At 32.7% G+C, this 27,356-nt stretch overlaps 1 protein-coding gene across 1 annotated transcript in view; it reads right to left on the reverse strand.

Annotated features, from left to right (window-relative positions):
- Positions 1 to 20,727, reverse strand: part of LOC129222632 (cytochrome P450 18a1-like) — a 36,991-nt gene extending 16,264 nt beyond the window's left edge. Inside the window, exons 1-2 of the mRNA XM_054857162.1 lie at positions 20,033 to 20,727; positions 16,427 to 16,757 (exon numbers count right to left, since the gene is read on the reverse strand). Coding sequence (XP_054713137.1) covers positions 16,427 to 16,757; positions 20,033 to 20,366 — 665 coding nt within the window. The 5' untranslated portion in view covers positions 20,367 to 20,727. The remainder of the gene's footprint in view (positions 1 to 16,426; positions 16,758 to 20,032) is intronic.
- Between the last annotated feature and the right edge of the window lie 6,629 nt (positions 20,728 to 27,356).

A 27,356-nucleotide genomic window follows, 5' to 3' on the forward strand; every position in this document is an offset into this window, starting at 1 on the left:
TGCTATAATCAGTTGGCAGTCTAGTTACATTCAGAAAAACTCACTACATGAAGTAAATATCTAGTAAGTTTAGTAACAAGGCTTCAACGAATTGCGGTCAACTTGTAAGTTCTTGCAATGCATATATTCGCTTTGCGTGATGTGTGACGAATTGGATCTTTGTATGTAATATTTTCAGGGTCCGACTAATGTAGACAATAAGCAAAATTTTTTGGGGGTCCTCTACAGTCAAACCTTATAAACAAAAGCATTAATAAAGAATCAGGGGTGGTAGTTTCAGGGGTGTTCAGGTGTTAAATCACTTATTCAAAGCAACCCACACTTGTACACATGATAAACTAGATAAATTCAGGAGAGTACCTTAATTTTCTTACATAGAAACTGCAGCAATTTTAGTATTTTTGGGGCTCTTAAAAATTGGGGACCCATGGCCAACAGCCTAATTGGTCTGGTTGGTAATTGAGCTCTGATTCTTTTGTATAATACACTTTGAATAAAAATTCCATTATTTGTTTTTCATTTGATCTATGGATGTAACTTAAACCCATGTCACAAATATTTCAATGTTATGTTTTAGAAATTTGAGCTCCTGCGCAAAAATTGATGCCCCGTAAGAAATGCTTTGGTGAAACGGATGCAACGTGAAAATGCAACTTCAGACCGTTTAGTTACATTCATTCCAATAAAAGATTAAACAAAAAATAAAATGTGTTAGCATCTCACCCCTCCCCCCCCCCGCACACACAACCGTACTCCGATTTCCCTGCTTTCCTTAACAAGGAGGAACAAGCGAAGTCTTAATTACATCGTATGCAATACTTCACACTTCACTGTGGCATTTTACGTAGAGGTCAAGTCCACCGAGAAGTTAATCGGTTCAACGAGAGAACATGAACCAACGGGACCCCACCTTACCCTAGCCTTGTCAAATAGAAACGCAGCTAAAAGGGAGCTAAGAAAATATGAACCTGTACAGCGAAATAAATGCGGTGTGCTGATCTTCTGACAACAAGCTTTAGCTATAAACTATCTGAATTCTATTTAACGTGTAAAAAAAATCACCTAATAAAATAAGTACAGATTTTAGCTTCTGAGAATTCCTATGCAAACTAAGCTCTGACACGGGACATCTTGTGGCTGCATAAAGTTTAAAAATTTCATACGACTTATTCATACAAATGTATCGAAATTTATTTTGGATTTAAAAAAAAAAAAATGTTGAAAACTCTCATAACTGTCTCTCTAGTGAAAGTCACTGGTTATTCTTTGTGCGGACTCGTCTCCAGATTAGAGGTGCTTTAAATGCAATTTTACCTACACGGGTATGTACTAATTTGTGAGGTTTATTTTATTATTTTTTTTAAACTTTTAAATTACTCAAAAAATCATATATGTTTCTACAATCAACTCTCTTTAGAATACGCAACCAGTTTCGAAGAAGGCAATGCAAAATGATGGTAACAGTAAACGAAATGCTCTCGTAAATTATTTTAAAACAATTTTTTACTGTGTTGTGCCATTTTTGTTCATTTATTTTTTAACTCTTAACATGCATTTCAGCCCAAAGTATCCTATTCAACGTTTATCATATTTACGACGAGCCCTTTTTGTATGCATACATTACACAAATGAGTAACATGTATATAAGTATTGTGTTCTTGATAATATCGTGTATATCATGATGCATGCTATGGTATATGCATAAAACAGTATGTTATGCATTTAGGTTATTTTTAATAGACATTTACTCACTATTTTCAATGACTCAATATTTTCAATATTCTCAATAACTGTATTTTGTTTGTGGTCATTAATCATAATATATTTCTGTTATATACTTTTAGACTATTTTTAAAGGAATGAACAAAAAAGAAAATAACTCCCGATGATTTACGTACTCGATTGTCCATAGTTTTCTTTGGCTTTCGTTTATGTAAATTTTCAGGCTTTTCCTTTACTGCAGTAAATTTATGCATCCCAAGCCAGCTGGGTACTCATTTTTTCGACCTACTGAAGAAATAAAAGGCTGAGTGACCGTGCCTAGCACGGGAATACATTAAAGTAAAGGTTGGATCAGTTTAGCAGGACGGTGAAGGGGTTCTTGTGTGAGAGTGTATATCAGCATCAGGACTTGGTAGTTTGGAATTTTTTGATGAAATAATAAATAATACAGTTCATTTAAATATTTTAAAAACCAATTTTAAACTCTTAGACAAAAATTTGGTTATCGGAAACAACTTTGTTTTTTATCAAGAAAACGATTAAGAAGCACGCGGCTTTAAACGTTTGCATCTAGCGTGCCTCAAAAATTGCCCTAAAGTTTAGAAAATACCCCTTCAATCTCCAGATTTGAACTTAATGTAACATATTTAGACATATCTGGAGGGTAGATTACAAAATTACGGCTTTGAAAGGAAAATAGAGCTAGAAACAGTAAGACTTAAAGTGTGGTTCAACACTTACTCAGAAATTACGAAAAAAAAAAAAGAGAGAAAAGAATGAAATCTATTCCCAGACGTTTAAAAGGTGTTGTTGATACTGCATGATATTCTACTAAATAATTACTTAATAACAAGAAGTTCCGTCTAAAACTAAAAAACTCTAAAACTTCTCAAAAATAGCTATTATCGCAAATTGTTTCAAACATATTTTTTAAATATTTTAAGCTATTTCTAGGAATAAAATATTTTTTACTCATCTAAAAAAAATAAAAAATAAAAAATAAATAAAAAATAAAATAGCAGCACCTTTTAAACAAAGCTGCTAATACACTTTTTTCAATTAAAACAAAATCTTTAAAAGTTTTCAAAACGAAAAAAAATAATTGAAATTAATAAGATCATTAAAATAAATACATCATATCAAAAAAAAAAAAAAAAAATCGTTTCTTTTCCCCCTGTTGCCAAAAATAATTTTTTGAATTAATTAATGCACTTACCAAAATAAATAAAAACACTAAAATGTCAACTTAAAGAAATAATTTTCATTGTCAAAAAAAAAAAAAAAAAAAATCGTCTGCGCATATCTTTATGTAGAAACATAAATTCGGAACTCCAGCGCTCGAATACGCTACCTTGCGGTGATTTATAAAACTGCAAATGCAACTAAAACTTTGCCACGTTGCGTTCCATGTGTGTCTGTTGACGTAAACACAGGCAGTTTGTTCTGAGTATTTATTAACGCAATCGATGTGTCTTAGTTTGCTTTCAGCTACAGAAATTAATTCGTCCCTTAGTAGTATTCTCGAGCTCCTCAAAATAATGTTAGTTTTCATTATTTCCTTAATAACAGGTGAAAGCGAAAATTCTGGATTAACAAACTTGGATAACGTTATACAAGGTAAAAAATTTTATTGTTTTGTATGAATTTGTAAGAATATGGGAGTTTTTTTAATCTTAAATTAATTAAACTTGCCATATTTTACAGCAGCATTTAGTTGGAATGGACAGTATGCAAAATATTTTCTTGAATATATTATCGTAGAACAAAATGAATAACCGAGAAAGAATTTACTTTATTCCTTTTATTCTCAGCTGAAAGGTATCGCCAAATTTGTTTAGGGTTATAATTTTGGCATTGTGCGAGCAAAGTAGCCTTGGCGAGATTTCGCGTTTTTAGTTAAACCATTTTCAAATTTTATCATATGTGGAATAAAATGGTAGTAAGATTACAGAATTCGATAAGTAAAAAGAAATAATTGTCAATCAACTGAAAAGAAAACTACCACCATATATCCGTGAGAATTTTGTTGATGATTTGCATAACATGACACAATTAAATCGTAACTCAGAAATTAGAAAAATCGAAACAGAAAATTTTTTAAATTAACCGATTCGGGAATTCAAGAGAAATAACTCAGCTACAAATGGAAAACAAGCGCTAGCCAAAGCAAAGCAAAGAAGTATCATCTTCTTTTGGTAATAATTTGTAATGTCATATTAAATTTTATGGCATTAATTGTTATTCTTGTCAGGCCACAATTATTATTTAGTTTTATCAAGAATTGATAAATATCGAATTCAACATCGTGAAAATGGCTGCTTAGAACTACGAACTACGTACTTTGCATTAATGTTTGACGTTTAGTAATGCTTCTTGAATTCTCATTTCTTTCTACGTGGGTCAGAATATCAACAAGACTTTGAAAATTAATTTAAAAAGAATAAAGCGAAACAATCATACGTACGAACAAAAATCACAACACTTTTAGCATTTTCTTCGTTACCATGTGCGTTTGTTTTAGTTTTCAATTCCGCCATTAGACAGTGACTTCAGTGCCCCCTATAGTTCGTTGGAGTTGCGAATGACTTCGAGTTCATTCGCCGAAAACTGAATACCTAAAATCCAACTTTACCGTGAAAATAAAAAAAAGTCATATCAACAATAATTATTTCACAGTTAAAACCATAGCTGCGGAGTCGGAGTCAATCTCACTTTGAAATAAAGGAGTCGGAGTCAAATATCCAATGATCGGAGTCAGTCATTTGTCCTCCGTGTAAAAATTTTTGCCAAAGCTACGAAGTCAGAGTCGAAGTCGTTGAGTCGGATTCCGATTAATTGTCGGGCACAGGAGTAGGAGTCGGAGTCATGTACCCCTAAATTCTCGGAGTCGGAGTCTGGAGTTTGGCGTCAAGAGCTATTTCCAACAAAATTTGTTTGAAGCAAATCCACCTAACAAGTACGGAATCTACATTGACTTTCAGTTTCCCCAAAGGCGCTAATGTTAAGGAATTTGCACTGTTCAAAATTGAACGGAAAATTGTTCAAATCAAAAAGATATTTTATATACAAGTTTTCCATCAAAAGCTTTTCCCTACGAAGTTTGAAGCTGATTCGCCTCACATTTCGGAATTTCCTTGAATTTCCCCGTAGGCGCTGTTAATTTTTTTTTGAATTCTTCAAAATTGAACAAAAAATAGTTCAAATCGAAAAGTGAAATATGGGAATGTAGTGTCCTTGCCGAGATCTTTCGAACAAAAAAAAAGTTTGTTCGAATCGAACTATTCATTCAAAAGTTATTAGGGGGGGGGGGACAGACCGATAGACATTTTTCCCATCTCAATACCATACTTTCCAATTTTTAATTTTTCGATGTTTATTTAATTATTTTATTTATTTTTTACTTTTTTTTGTTTTTCGGGATATTTTTAAGTTGCTTGTTGCAATTCAAATGTTTTTCAGTTCAAAATGATAAAAAAATTGCTCTAACCAATTTATTTATCATTGCATCTGAGCAGATTTCTAGTGAAATGTAGTGTTGTAATTAATTTGTTACCCTGACAACAATAAGAAATGTAGTGATATGGAAGCAAACTAATGAACTAATCATGTAAATATTCTTATTTTATGTAATAAAGTGTTTCAGTGTGTTATGAATTTTATTGACTCAAATTTTTAATGCAATCTTTATTTTTCATGCAAAGAATACAATTGGGAAAATGAGAATACATACCAAACTGATTGAAGTCAAGGTAAATTTAATATAAAAGGAAATAACTAATGAAATTGCCTATTGATCATTAGAATATTAGCTCTATATAGGCTGTAGTACACATTACGTAGCATAAAAAACATTGTTTTACGAAAAACATTGAATCATTTCACCAGAAATGAATTGAATTTGTGGGATCAAAGCTATTTTTTAAATTAGACATCTTTCATTACTTTTCATCATTGAAAGACTATCACTCATTATCATGTTACCGACCTTTGTAAAAAATTATTATTATTATTATTTTTTTATTTATTTATTTATTTATTTTTTTTTTTTTTTTGCACAATCTAAAACATTTTCACTTTTATTAGATTCTGTTGAATTTGTCAAAGTGAAGTTTCAGTACGAGTTCTCTCGAGTACATTTCGGGACGAAAATAGTTTTAAACATGAGTTTTTAATTGTTTCCATCCAGGTATAACTATTTTGAATAGTTTCGTACGGCGAAATGGATCAAGCTTATTCTCTTCCTACTTAATCATGGAAAATTATCGAACTTTATCGAATATCGGAGCAACTTGCACGCATAATAAGGGGACCCACTAATGATTTTTGGAAAACTGCTGAATGATCCTAGTCGTTGTTACTTTTTAGGAAACTCTGTAAAGATACATTTACCGGGCTTTCCCCCTTCCCCATCTCTCTTATTAGTTCTGTCTTCTCTTCCTTTCCTCCGAAAACACCAATCACTACCCATCACCCCCAGAGGCACGGAAGAAAAAGCTATGTCCGTAAGGTTAGTTCCCCCTCCCTCCCCCCCCCCCCCCCCCCCCCGGAGATCATCAGTGAAATTGTTAATGAGGTCTAAGGATATCAATGGTGCAATACTGTACTGCCGTGTGCAGGGGAAAAGCAGTAACTGCAAATTTTTCATTTTTGATTTTTTTGCATTTTTGTCATCTATTGTGCGTTATCTTTACTGTACAAGCTCGCTTATTTGGTTTCCGCTGAAAATAACGCGCGAAAAAGACGTCTAATTCCAACACTTTCCTATTGTTAGCATTAAATCCAAAACGCGTTTCTTCAAATATCTTGAAAAATCATTTCTGCAGTTACTGCTGTTTACCTGCACAGGGCAGTATGATAAGGTTTAAGGCGAGCTGAACGATGGTTTTTCTTGATCGTAGGAGGTCTGTGATGAATTTCCCTACTGAATGGAAAACTGGTAGTCGGCCCCGCTTAAACGAATACCGTGAGTTCCAAGAAATATTATTCGAATCAGCGGGGAAATTTTCTTTATTTTTCCTGATTGACAACGTTTGTCTTAAAACGTTATAATAAATCAATATCTAAGTAATAGAAGAAACATGTTTTTTATTAAAAAGCGTTTTAAATAAGCTAAGTAAATAAAAGTACGTATGAAAATTATATGTCACTTACAACTATGGGTAGTGAATCTTTGTTCCGACACCTTTTTTCAGTTAATATTTTTTGGAGACAGTCCATAATAGTGAATTCCTTGCTTAAGGTATTTTGGGAGCACCTTTCAAACTTCAATTACCGTGTTTTACGCAATTAATATCTATCAATTTCTTATCTTCTGCAATGTTTGTATTTCGTTGTGTTTTTTTAATTTAATTATCAACTCTGTTGGTAATGGCAACGATAAAAGAAAATAAATAGAATAGTGGATATGCTTTGATGGATTATGAATGTTTTTTCCCTCGCCGGTTGTTTGCCGAAAAATACAATTTTTAATTTTTGCTTCAGTAATTGCTCTTAATTAATTTTTTATGTATTCAAAAATTTTCTCAGCTAAAACATATGCGGAAGCTGATCACTATTATTCGATTAACCGGGGAAATTGTTCGATTAAGCGGGATCCCTAACATTGCGAAATGTCTAACATTGGGAAATATTCGGTTCCTGGAGATTTTATTCGTATAAGCGGGGTTTTCGTTTATCCGTTACGAGATAAGGCGGGGCTGACAACATTGTGTTTCCATTACGATCCAAGTGCGCAGAACAAAAATTGACTTATTTTGTAAACAAACAAATAACAGAATTTTTTAAAAAATACCAAGAACTTTTCATAATGAACTCAAAAAGTACAAAATAATTTTTCTGGGTCACAAAGGACAATTTAAGAATTCCTGTAGTTTTTGAAAATGACACCACAAACGAAGAAAAGTGCGGCTCATGTCATGAAGAGGATTTATTATTATCTAGCTTTCAATTATAACTTTGAGTGTTGAAACATGCATATTTTTGTTATTGGGAAAGTTTGGTTTGAAATGACTAGAACCGCACTTTTCTTCATTTGTGTTGTCATTTTCGTAGAATTTTCGAAAAATACAAGAATTCTGATCTAGAAAAGCTATTTTGTCCTTTTGAGTGCATTATGAAAAGTGCTTGGTATTTTTAAAAACATTCTGTTCTTTTATTCTTTTTAGTGTAAATGTATTTCAGAAATGGAATAATTTTACCCTCACGTTTTTAATATAAATGCTCCCCACTAAAAGGGAGAAAACCTATGTACGTGTCTAAAACTTTAAGCAGTAGGCACAAAAATTTAATCCTTGTTCCTCTGTAGGATTTATGTTTGCTAATTTCATGATTGCTTCAGAGGAGCCTTGATTCAAAATTTTCATTATGATTGCTTTTAACATTAGTGTTGAAAGGCAACAAAATTTGTAACAATGGGTTTTATATTTAAACATTTAATGAGGAAATTACATGAAACTTGCGGTTTTCCATCTTAACTTAAATAATTATTTTATTTTAGAATTTTATTTTTTCAGCGCTAAGTTGTACCTTAAGATTAAGCAAATCATTTAGTGAAATCCCGAAGTCTCTAAGTAGTCTAATAGCAGAGATATAAGAGAAACCAGGCCTCAGATTTCTCCGAGACAATCAGGCCAAGTATAATAAAAGTGCTTAAATAACAGAATTTAAAAAAAAAAAAAAAAAAAATACTAAGCACTTTTCATAACGCACTCAAAAGGACAAAATAACCTTTCTGGGTCAGAAAGGACAATTTAAGCATTCCTGAAGTTTTCGAAAATTCCCAAGAAAATGACACCACAAACGAAGAAAAGTGCGGCTCAAATCATGAAGAGAATTTCTTATCATTATATAGCTTTCAATCATAGCTTTGAGTGTTCAAACATGCATATTTTTCTTATTGGGGAAACGCTTTTTGTGTTCTCAAGAAGCATTATGATATTGAATGCAAAATAAACCTAATATTTACTCTTTGTTAAGCTTTAGTAGTTCAAAAAAAAAAAAAAAAAAAAAACTCTTAAAAGTGTTACATGACGTTGTGTATTTATCTCTGTACTTTTTTGAAAAACCTTCTTCATATAAAAACGCTGTCCGAAAAGGTGATTTTCAGGAAAAAGTTATAAAGGTCACTATATATGTGTCGTGGAAAAGGTCTGCGGACTGATTTCTAGTTGATAAGGATACAATGCGAACATTTATCGCTTGAAATCTGAAGACTTTTATTGTCTTAAAGTTAAAATTGCGGAATAAAACGCAAATGCGTATATTCACAAGGAACGATAAAATTAAAAATTTTAAAAACCTCCGATTGAGTCGCAACTGCAGAATCAAGAGGGAAAATTGAAAATCCTTTTAAAAGTCTTATCTTCTATATATATAAAAATGGAGTTTGGTAAATTTGTTCCCTAAGATCTCAGAAACTACCCGGCAGATTTGGCTGAAACTTTCACCGTTTGTTCTTTTTGGTACTGGGGAGGTTTGTAGACCAGTTCGAAAAAGATCCGATTGTTAGTTCCTTTTTTATTCTAATATGTCCAAATTTTCGCATAAATGCCCCAATATGACGGTGAAAAAATACGTGCACATATTAAAATTCTGTGTCCATCGAAAGCGCTTATTTTTCTACTGAAGATGGCATCTGTTAGAAAGTTCTAAGCTGTATGAAAAACGAGATATGAGCTTTTTTTGTTCCATGTTCGAAGGCTCTCCTCAACCTAATTCATTATTTAGTGTATCATCTCAACTCTCAGTTGATAGCTAGAATTTTTGCGTTTCGTGTGATTGTTCGAGGCTTTTCTCAAGTCAAATCTTAAAGTAACGTTTTTTCACAAGATTGGCTGATAATAAATGGATTTGGCTGATTATTTTCCATTTAAATGGACCTTTAATGAAATTATTGTTATATTTTTATTATTTGTGCGATCAGACTCATGATCCAATCTACCAGTAGAAATCTCGCCAAACTCTTTGCAAAGATTTCAGTAGCTTATGCGAATACATTTGTGCAATTTTTTCAACTGCCGCTGTTAACAAAATATCGCCATTTAAGGCATCTTTAAAACCTTTTTCAAGATGTAAAATAATCCACCATAAACTAAATTAGGCAAATCCATTAAAGAGCACAAAAACATCCATAAATTTTTCTTTTTGCACATTTTCAAACAATCGCCAAATTTTACTACTCATTTTGGAAACATTTTGGATGAAAATGTTTAGCTCCATGTTATGGTGACTAGAAGTATCTCAGGATTTGGCGACAATATCTTTTTGACGAAAATTAGTAACAGACCGTTTTACAATTTTTGTTAGCCGGCCGAAGACATGGATTTTAGCTGTATTAATGAAGATTTTTACTATTAATTTTAATGTAATGGAGATTTTTAGATGAGCCGTTATCGTTATTTCAGAATGGTTGATGCTGATGTTGATTTTGAGGGACTGACGTCGATATTCTAAGATGACGTTTCGAGAATTCATTGAAAAGGGAATTTTTTGAAGCTATTATGCTAATTCTGTTGGGGTTAAAAAAGGGTGTCTTCCCAGTTTAGCCGACATTTCGTCCCCGCCCCCCCCCCCCCCGTTTTCTTATTTAATCATACCTTTTGATACATTAAAATATTAAAGGCGGGAGTAAGTTTGAAATGTCGGCAAAACTGGGGATAAACCAAAACCAAAAACAGAATGTTGATGTTATTTTGAAAATTTTTCTTATTCCGAAGGGAGGGGGGGGATGACTACTTTCCTTATTCAGATACATATTTTTAGAGGGACTGTTAACGATATTTTAAAACTGAAACCCTCATTCTAACTCAAATCTGAACGTTTTTTCCACTTCATAAGTATTCAGGTTTTGAACGTTTTATGTGTTTAAAAGTATAGTAGCTTAGTCTTATTTAAAATACTTGACACCCGTATTGTTTTTCATAATATGCAGCAATATTGAAAATTATTTTAATGCCGCCTGGATTGGTATAAATTCAACGCTGAATGGGACACTCAAATTGATATCAACCTTGCCAAAAATGTAATTATTTTCTTACACGTTCTGTTGTTGATATTTTCAAAATTTATGGAACTCGCTTCTTCGTAATAGCTTATGCAAATACATTTGTGCAATTTTTTCAACTGTCGCTGATTTTGAAGCCAATGTTTCTCAGCTTTCACCATGTAAACAAAATATCGCCATAAAAAGAATCTTTAAAACTTTTTTCAAGATGTAAAATAATCCACCATAAACTAAATTAGGCAAATCCATTAAAGAGCACAAAAACTTCCATAAATTTTTCTTTTTTGCACATTTTCAAACAATCGCCAAATTTTACTACTCATTTTGGATGAAAATGTTTAGCTCCATGTTATGGTGACTAGAAGTATCTCAGGATTTGGCGACAATATCTTTTTGACGAAAATTAGTAACAGACCGTTTTACAATTTTTGTTAGCCGGCCGAAGACATGGATTTCAGCTGTATTAATGAAGATTTTTACTATTAATTTTAATGTAATGGAATGATAATAATATAATAATAATGTAATGATAATCTATATATATATATATAAATGAATGTTGGTAAATTTGTTCCCTAAGATCTCAGAAACTACCCGGTAGATTTGGCTGAAACTTTCACCGTTTGTTCTTTTTGGTACTGAGGAGGTTGGTAGATCAGTTCGAAAAAAATCCGATTGATAGTTCCTTTTTTATTCTAATTTGACCAAATTTTCGCATAAATGCCCCAATATGACGGTGAAAAAATACGTGCACATATTAAAATTATGTGTCCATCGAAAGCGCTTATTTTTCTGCTGAAGATGGCATCTGTTACAAAGTTCTAAGTTGTATGAAAAACGAGTTATTAGCTTTTTTTGTTCCATGTTCGAAAGCTTTATTCAACCCAATTCATTATTTAGTGTATCATTTCAACTCCCAGTTCATAGTTAGAATTGTTGAATTTTTATGTGTTTCGTCTGACTGAGACTTTTCTCAAATCAAATCTTAAAGTAACGTTTTTTCTTTTTTCCCCAAGATTGGCTGAAAATAACTAGATTTGGTTGATTATTTTCCATTTAAACGGAACTTTAGTGTAATTAATGTTTTTTTTAACTATTTGTGCTGATCGGATTTTTTAATCATTATCCAATCTAACAGCAGGAACCTAGCCAAAATTTATGCAGAAAGATTTCAGTAGCGAATGCATTTGGCAGTTTTTTCAACTGTCGCGGTTTTTGAAGTCAAAGACTACGTAATAATGTTTGTCAGCTTTCACCATGTAAACAAAATATCGTCAATCAAAGAATATTTAAAAACATATTTTACTGTAAAATAATCCAGCAACTAAATTATGTAAATCCATAAACAGCACAAAAACTTCCATTAATGTGACTTTGTGCACAAATTCAAACCATCGCCAAATTTTACTACTTATTTTGGAAACATTTCGGTTGAAATTGTTTAGCGCCATTTTATGGTGACCAAAAGTATCTTAGCATATGGCGACAATATCTCTTTAACAAAAATTAGGGGGATATTTCGATAATTGGGAATTTGGCGCGGTCGTCTCATTTTTGGCGTAAATAATTTTATTTTGGTAACCCTGCTGATTAAAATAACCCTATGTGAATAGATATTTCTGATCTCTTTGTTTTGATTTGCAAAGAAAAATACCTTTCGCGCAGGCGCTGGAGCCAAAAATTAACGCCAATGAAGAAAGATAGCCAGATTCCAAATTATCGAAATATCCCCAAAATCAGTAACATATTGTTTTACAAAGTAAGGAGGGGGAGCATTATCCAAGGTATCCCAAAACGATTCCCGCAAATTCGGCAACATTTTAAATCTCACCAAGAATCCACAATAATTGAAATTTTCCAAAATAACTAAAGCAAGTTTAAGGGGATCAGGTGCGCGTGGCTACATTTTTTTTAAACAGTTCGTTCTTTAATATACATACAGAGAAGGTAAGACTCTATGTAAAAAAAAAATGTATTAACTGATAAATCTTTTTAAACATGTGAAGTTTAATTTCATATTTCGGAAATTCTTCAAATTTGTATATGCTTAAATTTTGTGTTTTCGTTTCTAAATGAATACTATTTTGCTCTTTTTACTTATTGCTACTTTAGTTTTATGAGTAAAGAAGAATCTAGATTTTAAATCACGTCAAAAAGGTGTGTTTTAAGTTCTTTCACTTAAAACAGAAAACAAATGCAAGTAACGATTGTTTCTCATAATTATTGCTAACCCAGGCAACGCCGGGTATTTTTGCTAGTATTATTTAAAATCAAAGTCAAGTTTTTTTTTTTTTTTTTTTTGCTATTAAATTGAAACTGGCAACAGATAAAAACTTTAAATCACTGCTTTTAATTCCCTTGTTGGTCAACAATGAATGGGGTCGTTTCCAAAATTTTAAAAGTATTTTTTTCTGAAAGAGCATGCTTAAAAACACAGGATCTGACAATTTTTTAAATAATTTGTTTAAGTTTAATATTAAAAAAAAATGCTAAAATCTGCGCGCTTTCATTGTTTACATTTCTTGTCTATGACATCACAAATGATGAAATGCCATTCTGTGTTGCCATTCACAGAGCAAAATATTTAATTCGCATCTTTACTCACGTGTATTGGCAACGATATGGTTAATAGCAAGCGTAGAGCTCAATTTTAATTGGCTTCTTGATTATCATAACGTGGAAACGCGGTACAAAGATGCGTCAAAGAGCATCATTTGTGACGTCACCAAGACCACGCTTTGTTTGAAAAATCGGACATATTAAAAAATTAAGTAAAAAATAACATAATTGGAAAAATGAAAGAATTTTTTGGGTTATGTCATTTATTTATTTATTTATTTATTTTTGCTTATTCAATCAATTTTAGTGACTAAAAGTATTACTTTTGACTGAAGGAAACAACCCCATTCGGTTTTCAATCGCGTGAATAAATGCTTAGCGGTTATTAAAATCTGCATTAAAAAACGTCATAATTCGAATTTTATGAAAGATAGAAGCTCCAAACACATTTTATCAGAAGGCGGAAAAAATTTCTCTTTATTTTGGTATTAAATTTTAAAATTTTTAACTATGTTCTCACTGCAAAAATCGCGAAAAACATTTCAGATTTTTTTAACTAATATCTTCGTTAATTAATGTCATCCAAAAACACAACCTAGCTAAAAACACTCCCGATCAACTCCCCTTTCGATTTTTTTTTAATTTTTTTTTTTTTAAATAAAGCTGTCCGTCCATTTTGGCGCTAGAGTGCGACAGACAGATACACACACATAACGGGAGCTCAGATTTTAAGAAAATACATATATCTTGAATAATTGCAAATTGCTTATCTCTACTATATCAGTGATATAATTGATTCACGTGCTTTAAGAAGTACTGCGGAACTTAGAATTAAATATGGAGAATGTCCATCCGTCTCAATTTTTCAGGCTGGCCAAATTGATTGAGAAGGTAATTCAATAAATGATGAATTACTTTTTTTCGAAGATCTTCTAACAATTGTTTTACAACAACATGAGGGGTATTTAGCACGTTTGGGAACAAATAACAGACGTGTTTAGCGTTTATCAAAAGTCTAGAACATTTTGACTGCAAAAATCCACAGTGAAAAACACACGAACACAATGAAAAAGTATGTTTTGGTTTTTCCAGTAACTGAAATAAAATATTTAGATTTCGGATGTTTAGTTCTGATGTAAATTAGTATGCTAATTAATTAATATGTTGAAGTTTGCTGATCGTTTATTTAGTACTTTTGATATAAAGTTATCTTAGCAACCCACTAGTACTCTCATTTTAGAATTAAGAGAGGGGGGGGGGATATGTAAGAGGTAAAAATGTCGCGTAAAAATGAATAAGTGAAAGGGAGGGGGGGGGGTTCACTAGCGGTTTCTTTATAATATCTGATACCAGGGTCCACCGACTGATGACAGGCCCTGGTGTTAAGCAAATTGTGATTTAAAAAAAGGACAAAAAGAAAAAAAAATTCGAAGTGAAAAGCAACGCATGTTTTTTTTTCCGGCAAAATTAATTTATTTTAAGGATTCAAAATTTTTACTCGTTTCATACTTTTGCGCTATTCTAATTTCGCCCCAATTCTTTTAAATCACGTATCGCTAACGTAATAACTTACGCTTGACGATTCTACAATGACTTTTTTACTACTCTTTAGCAATGAACCATCGTACAAATGAGGCTTAATTACCTCCCTTTCAGCGCTTCCGCAGAGGGGAGAGAAGAGAGAAAACATCTTCACCTCCGGATTCGCATTGCAAATGCAGCGACATCAGCATTGGCGATTTAGTGCCTTTTCGATCATTCAAGCACGCTTTTTCCCAAACTTGTCTCGCCAACCTGTTCCTTAATGTCGGCTTCTTGGTCGAACCACTTTTTCGTCAGGGGTCGAAAGGAAGGTTACATACGTTTCTACCGGAGTGGAACATCTTTGCGTGTGAACTATCTTTGGGTATACTTTAGGACTTTTATGGAGATTTTCCACAGCTTATTAGCATTTTCTTCGTTACTACGTGCGTTTGTTTTTCCTTTTTCGTCCGCCATTAGAAAGTGACTACAGTGCCGCCTATAGTTCGTTGGAGTTGCGAATATACTTTTTTCTGCAGCTAAGGGTTTAATTTGAGTTGAGCCTTGAATTTTCCGTTAAAATAGAAACTCTTATTTGTTATGTTCTAATTAATTGAGAAAGTTGGAATAAGCTTTATTTGATGCAGGAAAAAAATCTCTTTCGAACGACATACAATGTTAAGGTGTGTAGGAAATCTTTCATCCCTTTAATAGGCAATTTAAGTGAAATTTTAGCTTAAATAATTGCTTAGCTTAAATAATAATAAAATAACTAATTCGTAATTTAAAAGAAAAAATAACAGGTACAAACCCCCGGGGCTCGAAGTAATTTTGTACCAAAGTTCAAGGCTGTAGGTGCTATAAGATCTCCTGGACCCAGACTCGCCACAAACTTCCTTTCACAATTTCTTTGACGTTATCTTTTTTTAATGCATAGAGATTATTAATTGAGGCAGTGAGAAGCAAAGGGATGTAAGTTGACATTTTCAAGTTTTGAGTATAACGCGTTTAAAGATAACATCCTAGGTAAGCTTTCATTGAAAAGTTTTTCTAAATCACGCTGAATAACAGAACCTACCAGGGCTACTAGTACCATCTCTTGCCCCAAGACAGAGGAAAGGTTAACCAACCATGTGTACTGGTTATCTCCAACTTTTTAATTTTGCCACTTACATCCCTTTGCTTCTCACTGCCTCAATTCTTTTAAATAATTTAGAATGGGTTTTTCTTTTTTAAGAAGTTCAAGAGCATCTATCTCAAGTTGCCATGGGTGCAGTAGACATGGAGAATATTTTCTATCCCTTCAGCGCCTCATTACGAGGTTAAATTATGGAGGTGGTGTAACTAGGGACACCATGGCATCTCTGAACGGTTAATTCAGTAATCTACCATCTGTGTTAGCTCTCTTATGTGGTGGTCTTAAACAGATGTCAATCACTATTGCGGTGTTAAAAAAGCCAAACATTAAAGAGGAAAAGTTATCTCACGTTCTAAAACAGGCACAATTGTTCGTATGAGGGAAAACACTTTTTAAACCCATTAATTTTCACCTCGAATCATGCTTCATAGCATAGCATTTTAGTAACTAATATTTCTTACACGAAAGAAAAAAAAAGCACTTACTCGAAGTATGGTCCAACCAGGAAATTAACATTACTGATGAAAAGTTTTAATAATTCCACCAAACCTTCATACATATCTTGAAATCTCCGGTCATTTTTCTGAAATTTAGTACTGAACAAGAGTCTGGTTGCGACACTTCCTGTGGCATATGCCAATGAATGCTTAATATCAGTTGATGTACCGTTAGTTTCGCGTAAGTCCTGAATGAAACCTCTCACTTCTTCGTGCAATAAATCTTCCATTTCCGACTTTCCGAAACCCAGGGTTTTGGCGGTTTGCAAGAAGAAGCGCCTTTGTTCACGCCAGTCTGCTCCTTCTTCTTGAGTGATTCCTATAAGAGAGAAAGAAAGATAAAAATATGAGTAAACAATACAGGGAAAACCTATTTTCGTTTAAAATGAGATCATTCTAACGAAATAGGATCAGTTGGGGTAAAATAAAACATGAATATAAATGGAGCAAACTGTTACTCCACTTGGGGTAATTTTTGAAACTAAACTGTCGGGAAGTGAAGACTAGGTAAAGCTTAACCACAGAGAGATGGCGGATGACCATGAAGCGTTCATTGCAATGCATTTGTAGACCTGGAAAATGTAAAATCATTCGACTTTAAGAAACAACTTTTTTCAGTCTCATCTTCAAACGATCGTTTCTCGGGCTTTTGCTAAGTTCAAATTGTAATTTCATTTTCAAACGGTAATGACGTCTATACAATTGTTTGCAAACACGTGGAACTCTCAAAATTGTCTCTATCTGTTAAAGTTTGACCACCGAAAGACGGTGGATGACCTTGAAACGCAAACATCATTTGTATTATTTGTAATTGGTTGCTTGTTATTTATTACTTTTTAATAGGTAGAATCAGCAAAACTAATGTTTGCAGTTTCGGTGACAATAGTCAATAGAGTTTCGAAAATGTCTCAGATACATCGTTTACCCGATTCGTTAAGGTGGAGGGTAGTTGAATGGATGGAAATAGACGTCTAGCAGGCTGATGCTGCGTATCAGTCGTCTGCGTGAGACGTCTCAGTGTGTCTCGTAGTTGATCATTGACTTTGAGATCAATACCAATCCGAAGATTCTGTGTCCAGAAGACTTGTTCCAGGCCAACCACGAATTACAACATCTGCAGAAGACTGTTTTCTAGTTCCTTCCCCGAAGGAGAAGAACCACTGCTGTGCCGCAGCTCTTTGTAGACCACTTTGTAACATCAGTGAGAAAAATCTCTGGTGCTACGGTGCAAAATCGTATTCACAATGCAAGTCTCTGTGCAAGACGACCAGTTGTGTGTGTGTTCCCATCAACAGACCACAAAGAAGGATCCGCTTATGCTGGGCAAGGGAACATGTGTCCTGGATCCAACAGCAATGGGCTTCTGTGCTGTTCACAGACGAGTTCAGATTTACATTGAAGAGTGATTCAGGGTGTCTACTGATCTGGAGGGAACAGCACACTAGATACCATCAATCCAACACTGTTAAAAGACATAGTTATAGAGGTGGTGGAATCATGGTTTGGGCAGGAATCTCGCTCTGTTTTCACACTGACCTGCATTTGTTCCAAGTGGGAACTCTGATTGGTCTGAGATCTTGGGATGAGATCCTTGATCCATATGTCCGCCCATATACTGGTGCTATTGGTAATGACTTCATTCTGGTGGACGATAATGACGATCTCACCGAGCTTGGATTGTTGAGGATTATCTTGAGGATCACGGTTTGGAACGAATGGAGTGGCCAGCTCGATCTCCAGACCTGAATCCGATAGAACATCTTTGGGACTATCTTGGCAGACAAGTTGCTGCTTTAAATCCTTCTCCAAGGTCGTTACATGAGCTGGAACAAGGCTTACTATGTGTCTGGTCTTCGCTTCCTATTCCGGCGTTCGACAACTTAATAAACAGCATGGAAAATCGATGCCGCAAATGCACTATAGTTTGGGGACATATTCCTTATTAGAACCCATTTTTGTATTGTTTCTATGACATTTTACTACCTAACACTGTGATGTTCTGTTTTCTTCAAGAATGGAGTTTTCCACTAAGATTATTTTTAGTGTTATAAATCGTTTTTGCAATACACTAATACAAATTTCTATGACGCATCCATTAAAAAACTGTTTAATATATCCTCCATATTTGTTGTTTCTACATTCATTCATTTGCAAATTAGACGTAAAAAAACGGTTTTACCTTAACTTTTTGAGGCCAGTGTATTACAAATGATGTTTCCGCCTCAAGGTAATCTGAAATCCCTCCATGGTCGAGCTTTAACATATAAAAACGATTTTGAGAGTTCCATGTGTTTACAAATAATGGTATAGGCGTCATTATCGTTTGAAGATGACACTGAACAAAGTTGTACTCATATCTTAAAGTTTAATGATCTTACCAGGTCTACAAATGCAAAGTAACTGGTTTCAACAAGTATTACTTGTCAAGTAAAAAATTTAGTTATCAATTTCACCTTCCCAGTTAATTTTGATGAGCAGTTTAAGTGATTCCAATTATCACACAAATACTAAACTCAGGGGTAGAAGGAAATAACTAAGTTTTCGTTCTTTCTATTTTTTTTTTGGAAGATTAATTTTTGATGTAAATTAATTTTATGGGCATTTTGTGTCGCAAGTAACAGTTTATATATTTTATTTAATAAAAAATAAGAATTCAAGAGGGTAACAAACCTTTATTTTCTCCAATGAGTCATTTTAGGGAAAAGCGAACATTTTTTCCCGCACGTGAAAGCTTTTCATAAAAATAAGCATTTCACTAAACATCAGTATTTCAGAAAAATAAGAATTCAAGAGGGTAACAAACCTTGATTTTTTCCAACCCGCACGTGACCGCTCATATATTATATTAAACAAAAAGAATTCAAAAGAGAAATAAACCTTCATTTTCTCCATTGAGTCATTCCAAGGAAAAACGAACATTTTCCTTGCATGTAACAGCACATATATTTTTATTAAAAACAAGAATTCAAAAGGATAATTAACCTTGATTTTCTGAAATGGGACATTCCAGGGAAAAACGAACATTTTGTCCCACACGTGACAGCTTATATATTTCATTAAAAAAACAAGAATTCAAAAGAAATAAACCTTGATTTTTTCCAATGAATCATTCCAAGGAAAAACGAACATTTTCCCCCGTACTTGACAGCTCATATATTTCATTTAAAATAATAATTTAAAAGGATAATTAACCTTGATTTTCTGCAATGGTACATTCCAGGGAAAAACGAACATTTTGTCCCGCACGTGACAGCTCATATATTTTCTTAAAATTAATAATTTAAATGGTAATTGACATTTCTTTTTGTTTCAGAAATCACTAACACATGTGTGATTTCTTAAGCAAAAAAATTGTTCATTTCCTTTCGAAATTATTACTTTTCAATATACTATATGAACTGTCACGTGCGGAACAAAACGGCGACTTTTTCGTAAAAAGGCCACAATCCTACTGTCGCCCGTAAAAAGATACAGGAATTCCCTTTAAAAGCCACAAGACGTCGGCCACAAAAGACTTAAGTTATATATTTTCAACCGATAAATGAAAACGAATGAACTTATAGAAATTAAAATAAAAGCGCTTTGTTTACTTACCTAATCCATCTGTTGACCAAGATACCAAATTGCTTCCTCTGGGCCTGCCAATAATTTCATCCGTTCTGTTGACAAAAATCTCTTTTACCTTTTTTGCACCATTCACAACCACAATCAAGTTACCTCCGCTTGTTCGAAAACTAAATATATTTCCATATGTTTTAGCCAATTCTACGAATTTCATATACGGCCTGGACGTTAAGAAAGGATAATAGCCTAATACCGGTAACCCCCAGGGGCCGGGGGGCAGTTTTCGGTTCCTTTTCCAAAAATAAACGGCTAACCATGTTATAAATAATGTCAACACAGCAGTAGCCAACGGCAAGGAATACATAGTACCTGATTTTCACTGATTTTTTTTAATATTAGAAATAAATTTAAATTGCGTAAAATACCATTGTCTTCATGATAAGTTTTTCTGTTCTGTCAAAAAAGGTTTTGAAGAGCGATTATCAAGGACGCTTATCACTTTATTTATATAATTATTTCTTCTCCTTTTCATGGCATTCTAACGAAAGGAGCTGTGATCCAAGATTATTTTACTGGTCGAAGTGCAATAATTTATCTTAATCTTATAAAGTAGGAGTGTGGATAGAATTCTTCGCTACAATGTAACGATCAAGATTGGTATTTTTTTCTGGTCGCAGTGCTGAGTAGGAGCTAATTTAAAAGGTCAATTCAATTCACACATCGTCCTCCACATTTGCGGACGGACGTAGGCTTTTGATAGACGAAATAGCATTCGCATAAGCGGACGCTCATCAAAGAGCACGTGACAGTTTTCCACAGAGCCTGACGGAAACAATGGATGTGTGAACTTTTTTTATTGCTCACTCTTTTTGCCGCTCTTCAAGACAGGGGTGCCCACAGGGGAGGAGGAGCTATGGCTCAGTTGCCCCATTAAAATGGAGAAGGGGGATTTTTTAAAAAAAATATTTATTCAAATTTATTTACTGATTTTTTTTTTTTTGAATTGAAATTATTTATTTTATTCTGTTTTTATATTTCATTTCATTTATTTATTTAGTTTGTTTGTGTGTGTATGTGTATATGATATTGGGATGGCACAGAACTTTTCTAATAAAATAATGACAATAATAGTAATAATTAAAAATAAATAAATAAATAAAAGATATTTGTAAAAATGAATTAAAATAAAGTAAAAAAAAAGCTAAAAATAAAAGGAGGGAGGGATTTGCGCCATTGAAATGAGGGGGGGGGATGGACACCCCTGCTTCAAGATTTTTTCATATATTAAGTCTCTAATTATGAAACTGCGAGACACGTTTGACTTTTGGCGTGGTCGCCCTTTTTTCGGTTACTGTTCCTTGTTATTAGATATAGATATTAAGCCTTAGACAAAAATCTCTTTTATTAGCAAAGGCACCTTGATGAGAGGTCATTGTGACTACCGCAGAAATTTCAATTGTTCGAAAATTTTGTCTGATACTCATGGGATGCCACAAGAGGTCACTGTGACTTTCCATAATATTTCTTTATGCTACAAATTTCGTCGGCCGATTCGGCAAATTTGGTTGGTTGGTTATATTTGGTTTAATGGCGCAAGAGCCATTGCAGGCTATACTGCGCAAAACGGTTGTTTCGTATAATGAAAATTTGTATCAAAAGTGTGCTGTAGAATAAGGGACATAAAACTTCAGGAATTTGAAAATTATTGTCGAAAAATACACATAAACGAAGTTTTAAATTTAGAAACACAGGTCAAGAAATCTTGGAGTTTAGAGAGAAAAGTTACAAAAACTAAAAGAGACAACATAAATACAAACACAATGAGACATACACTAAATTAAATAAAGAAAACCAATCTAGAGACGGCAAGTTTGGAAACAGCATTTAAAAAATTTTCATTTCCTCCCAAAAATTGAGGTTCAGGGCGTCCCTGCTGAAATTTCGCAAATTTGGAGACATTATTGCAGTGTTGAACTTTTTTTTTTAAGTTACTTATAGCTTTTCTCATTAGGAATGGGAAAATATGCCTGCTTGTATTTTATCATTTGTTACAATTAGGATTTCATTCGGGATATTGAGAATTTTCTGCTCTCAAAAATTTAAGTTTGAAGGCTCTTTATTATTAGCACTGTTTATGTTGGTCAGTGATGAACGTATAAAGCGGCAGGAAGAAAATGCAAATTGATCACTATTCACGAGAATAATTGTGCTCATAACTAAAACTTTAATTTTTAAAGCAGAATCTTTTAAACCTTTGTTTGTTCCTCCATTTGTATTTCATGTAAATACAGTGGCTTCCAAAAGTGTTCGTACACCTTCAGATTTTGTAGTAAAACCAAACTAACGCAAAACTGAATTCAATTATAAAGTCCAATTTTTTTACACACCATTCCTATGCCATTCTGAATAAAACCCAGTAGTTTTTCTTTTTTTTTTCCAAATATTGCCAGATTTGATTTTGAAATTTGTCAAAAAACGAAGAGAAAGAGAAAAAATACGCCACAAAAGTCATCGTACACTGAAATATTTTCGAATAAATTCATGATTAAAATCATCGTACGTCATTTTTTTTATTACTTTTGCATTGTGTTGACCCTTAAAAGTCATTTGGCTTTAATTTTTTGTTTATTTATTCTTTAATATTGCGCTTATTACTTTAAAATGGCTGGTATTCGTAAAAAACCACAAACATCATTCGAAATTTGATTTTTTTCCTCACATTAGCGGTAAATTGGTTTGAATTGTCTCTAAATTAGTTAATTTATTCCATTCTTTAGTAAAATGCTTGATAAAATGCTTTAAAGAAAGGAAACGAACCGAAAACAAGGCAAGAAAAGGTCAACCGGCAAAGTTGACAAAGCGTGATAGGAGATTTACAGCTAAACAATTTATGAAAAATACACATTTGAGTGCTGAAAAAGTTTCTGCAGCATTAAATGAAGCATTTTACGTTTAATTTTCACCTAAAATTGTTCGCCAAGTTCTCTGATTAGATGGATTAAATGGGATCTCTTCCCGCAGAAATTTTCTTGTTCGTGCGAAAAACAATAACCTTACGCCTTCCCTCGTAATGTCAATGACTAGCTGCGTTGCCCGGCTTTGCCCAGTCTACCTTGAAAGTAAAAATTGTGTCAAGTGACGTATATTCAACAACCAGGCGTAAAAAATAAATAAAAAAAAACTTCATGATTTCCCTTCCAAACAATAACGACAGATATAAAAATACTTTTAAGAAATTAAATCCTGAAAGATGGATTTAAAATGCGTAACCATGGAAACACAAAATAAAGTAAGGTTAAGTATTAAAATGCGAAAGAAAATGGTTTACAATTTGAATGGAATCGAGATTTCTTAAACTTGATTTAAAAAGGCTTGTAACTTTTTTTCCTTTCGAGATAAAAGTTTATTTTTTCGACCATAGGTCGAGTTAGATCTGGAGTAAAAAAGGTCCCTTTTTCCAATGGCGTCAAAAAGAAAGCTGTGGGACAATTCCTTCACTTTTAATTGATTTATTTAATGAAGAAAGTAGTGCCTACATTTCAGCTACGCCTAAAAAAATTCGAACTAAAAACGCAAATAACTCCCCCCGTAATAAAGTTAGAGCATTGAAACAAATTGCGTAGAACGCGAGAAATTCTACTCTTTCCAACGATATGTAATGTTAATATGTGCAAGTAATTTTTCACCCCCACATTCTGGAATTTATATGAAAATTGGGTCCAAATTGGAATAAAAAAAAGAACTATTGATCGAATTATTTTCGAACTGGTCTGCAAACCTTTTCAGGACTTAAAGGAACAAACTGTGAAAATTTCAGCGAAATCGGCCGGGTAGTTCTCGAGTTTTGCGAGTTCAAACACACAGACACTTTTTGGGGACTTCATTTTATACTATGTAGAGATTAATAAGCTCAAAACGTTTTGGAACAACGTCTTACTTATAGATGAAAATAAATTCAGCATTTTGGGTTAAATTGTTGTATAATTGTAAATTGAAGAAAAAAAGAGGAATTTAATCTTAAGATCTTAGTTGGATCAGTTAATCAGGACGGTGAAGGTGTTCTAGTGTGAGGGTGCATTACAGCATCAGGACTTGGAAATTTGGAATTTTTTGATGAAATAATGAATCATGCACTGTCAAAAATGAAACGCTCAATTTTGACGATTTGGCAATCCTCGAGCACTATTTCGTTATTTTCGACGATCCTTTCGTCACCAAATCACGTGATATTTGACAAAACCAGAAATCTCAACTTTTTGACGAAATTATTTCGTCCCGATTTCGTCATATTGCAGTGCATTCTGGGAGTTTTCGTTTCAGTCTTGTACTTGCTCGTTAAATTATCCTAAAGGATTCATAAAAAAGAGGTTAGTATTTATTAAAATTTGTATGTGCAATGTGCTTTTTCTTTTATTTATTGTTACATTTTTGTTTAGTGTTGTGTTTATAGTTGTGTTCAAAACACATTAAAATTGAAAACGAACCGTTCGATTTGGTTTAGAACTCTGTGTTTTTTGAACTAACTTTGAGTCACCTCCACGTTAGGCTTAACTAGCATTGTTTTTTTATTTGCAAAAGGAAATGTTGCTTGATTGACATTATTTTCCAAAAACGTACTTCCTTTATTTCGTTAAAAAAATGTCAAACATGACCACAGAATTTGTACAAATTTAAACTTACAAAAAAGATTCCACCGTAGCTAAAATAACGCAGATGATAAATATAGCGCTTTTATAAAAGGCATAGAACTTTGAAGCTTTTAATTTCACCGTTGAATATATTGCATGGTTATGTGTTTTCATTCTTCTCCATGAATTTTACAAAAATAATTCTGTAAAACAAAGTGTATTTTTTAGTTTAATAGTTCAAATTTTTTTTCACTGTGCGTTTTTATTTTCTTAAACAAATATGTACCCATTCCCCAATAAGTATTGATATTTTTTCTTCTGCCACTCTACATGTAATGTTTTATTCAATGTTATAATTTATACAGTTGCTCCCAAAAGTGTTCGTACACTTATCATTTTCAATGAAATATTGCTCTACCCATTAGTGAAATTAATATTTTGGAATAGGCAAACAATATTACGAAACTACATGAAATATTTTAATAGCAAAATAAAATATGATTTTGAAGAAATTAATAATCAAAAAGTATCAAGAACTTTATAACACAAAAGTGTTTGTAGAAAATATTTTAAAATTGTTTAGCAATCTTTGAATAAAACCGATGAAACTCGAGGAAAAAAAGCGCTTGACGCAATAAAAAATAAATGCAAATCGCTTGTATCAGCTTTTGGATCCGAAATGATACCCTCTTTTTTTTTATGCTCGTAGACACCCCATGTTGTTTATATAATCTCTTTCCCTACCGGCAGATGTTTCTAGCAATAAGTGCTTATGTTCCATTATTTGTGGAGCCTTTTTTTTACTTGCATAAAACGTGAAGTAAAGTAAATATCAATTTAATACAAATCATTTTAAGTTAGAGAAGATATTAATTTCCGTAAAGAACTCTATCTTAGTGCTTGATATTTCAGCAGAATATTTTCAATATTTTTTTCAAATTTTCCGCAAATTAAATAAATTAATGAAAATAGAGTTTTAATGTTTAACCTCGATTTAAAAAAAAAATACATATATAGAACCATGTTTTGAAAAAATAATGATAAGCATTTTTTGTTGTTTATTTCCACACTTAATAAACTAAATTTATAAGTTTTTCTATGTTAATTTGTATTGCATGATTTTTGATAATTATGAGTTTTTCTATTATACATAGTTTCTACGGCTAAAATTAATGCAGCATTAATTTTATTGCCATATTTCACGTTTCAAGGTATTGTCAACAAAAAATGAGAAATCCGGATCTACATGAAACCAGATTAAGAAGCATTTTATAGATGAACTATCAATCAATCCAAATGTAAATTGCAGTTGTGATTTTTGCTGGATGCAAAGTAAAATATCTGAAATTTTAACCGAACAGCTATACTTTCATTGAAAAATTGAAAGGATAATAATAATAAAAAAAAAGAAAATCTATCGATATTTGTAAATTAGTTCTCAAGACACAAACAAAGAAAAGCACTATGTTATTGGGTTTCCCTGTCTTTCGCAACTCTTCTCCCTTGGCGTGTTTTTTATTTACTGCGTGAAAATTACATATTTTAGAAATCAAATATGCTTGGGGAAAAGGTAATACTTCCTTGGTAATACTCCCTCCGTCTCAAACTAGTCGAGCGACGTTTGAATATTTTTGTACCAGTGATTAATTCTGACGCTTTTATGATTTTGTTTGAATATTTTTTAAAGATTTCAAGGTACTATACTATCAATTAATCGAGTGTTGGAGCCCTTGGTTTTTGACTCTAATTTGGTAGTGGTTTAAGGAGGTAAGGCTTGGTAAGTAAATATTACTTATTGATAACATAACACAATAAAATTTCTGAAAAAAGTTAAAATAAATCGTAATCATCAGTTTCAGTACTACCTAATTTGTTAGTATCTTAATAGAACTAATTTGTGGTGGAGGGAGTTTTTCAGAAAACATTCGTCAAGAAAACTACAAATCTAAAAACGAAAATCGGGAGAAAACGGTGTATTTTGGCTGTCGGCTGAAATAAAAAATAAATTTAAAATCACAGATCAACAATTGTCGCACCCTTGTTTTTTTTTTATAGCTCAAAAAAAAAAAAAAAAAAAAAAGAATTACGACTTGATATGCAAAGGAATTAACTAGTTTAATGGCTAAGTAATGCTGATTGTCGATAAATTGAAGAAACTCTAATTCCAAAACGCTATTCAAAAATTAATTTCAGATACCAACTTAGAGAAATCATTGTCTGTCTGCCTAAATAAAAATTTTGCCCATCCGCTGTAAAAATAACTCACTCTTGCAATCTGCTTGAAAAAATAGCTGTCACCGTCGAAATAATCATATTTTGAAAAATATGAAAATGAAATCAGATGCTCCTTAAAGTCTTATGAGAATCGTAGTTTTTTAACTAAAGGGGAACAATTTTGAAAGAAATTGTGGAAAAATGCTTTATTTCAGAAATAAGCTGCTGCATTTAATCGTAAAACTTGCATCGAAATAGAAAAAAGATCAATGTGCATGAGGGCATACACCCATGGACTTACACATTTACTTATTATACATATATTTTCTTTTTAAAACTCTTTAGGATGGATCCAACACCATGGAGATAATCAGAACCAAGACAGACGAAGATTTTTTCCATAATTATAACAATATTCAGAGTGTTCATATATTATACATTGATTTCGTGTTACACATGTTTGGAAATAATAATAAAAACTTAGAGGTAAAAAGCAGAGGTATATTTTATAA

The sequence above is a fragment of the Uloborus diversus genome, chromosome 5 (assembly GCF_026930045.1).
Source record: "Uloborus diversus isolate 005 chromosome 5, Udiv.v.3.1, whole genome shotgun sequence".
Classification (NCBI taxonomy): domain Eukaryota; kingdom Metazoa; phylum Arthropoda; class Arachnida; order Araneae; family Uloboridae; genus Uloborus; species Uloborus diversus.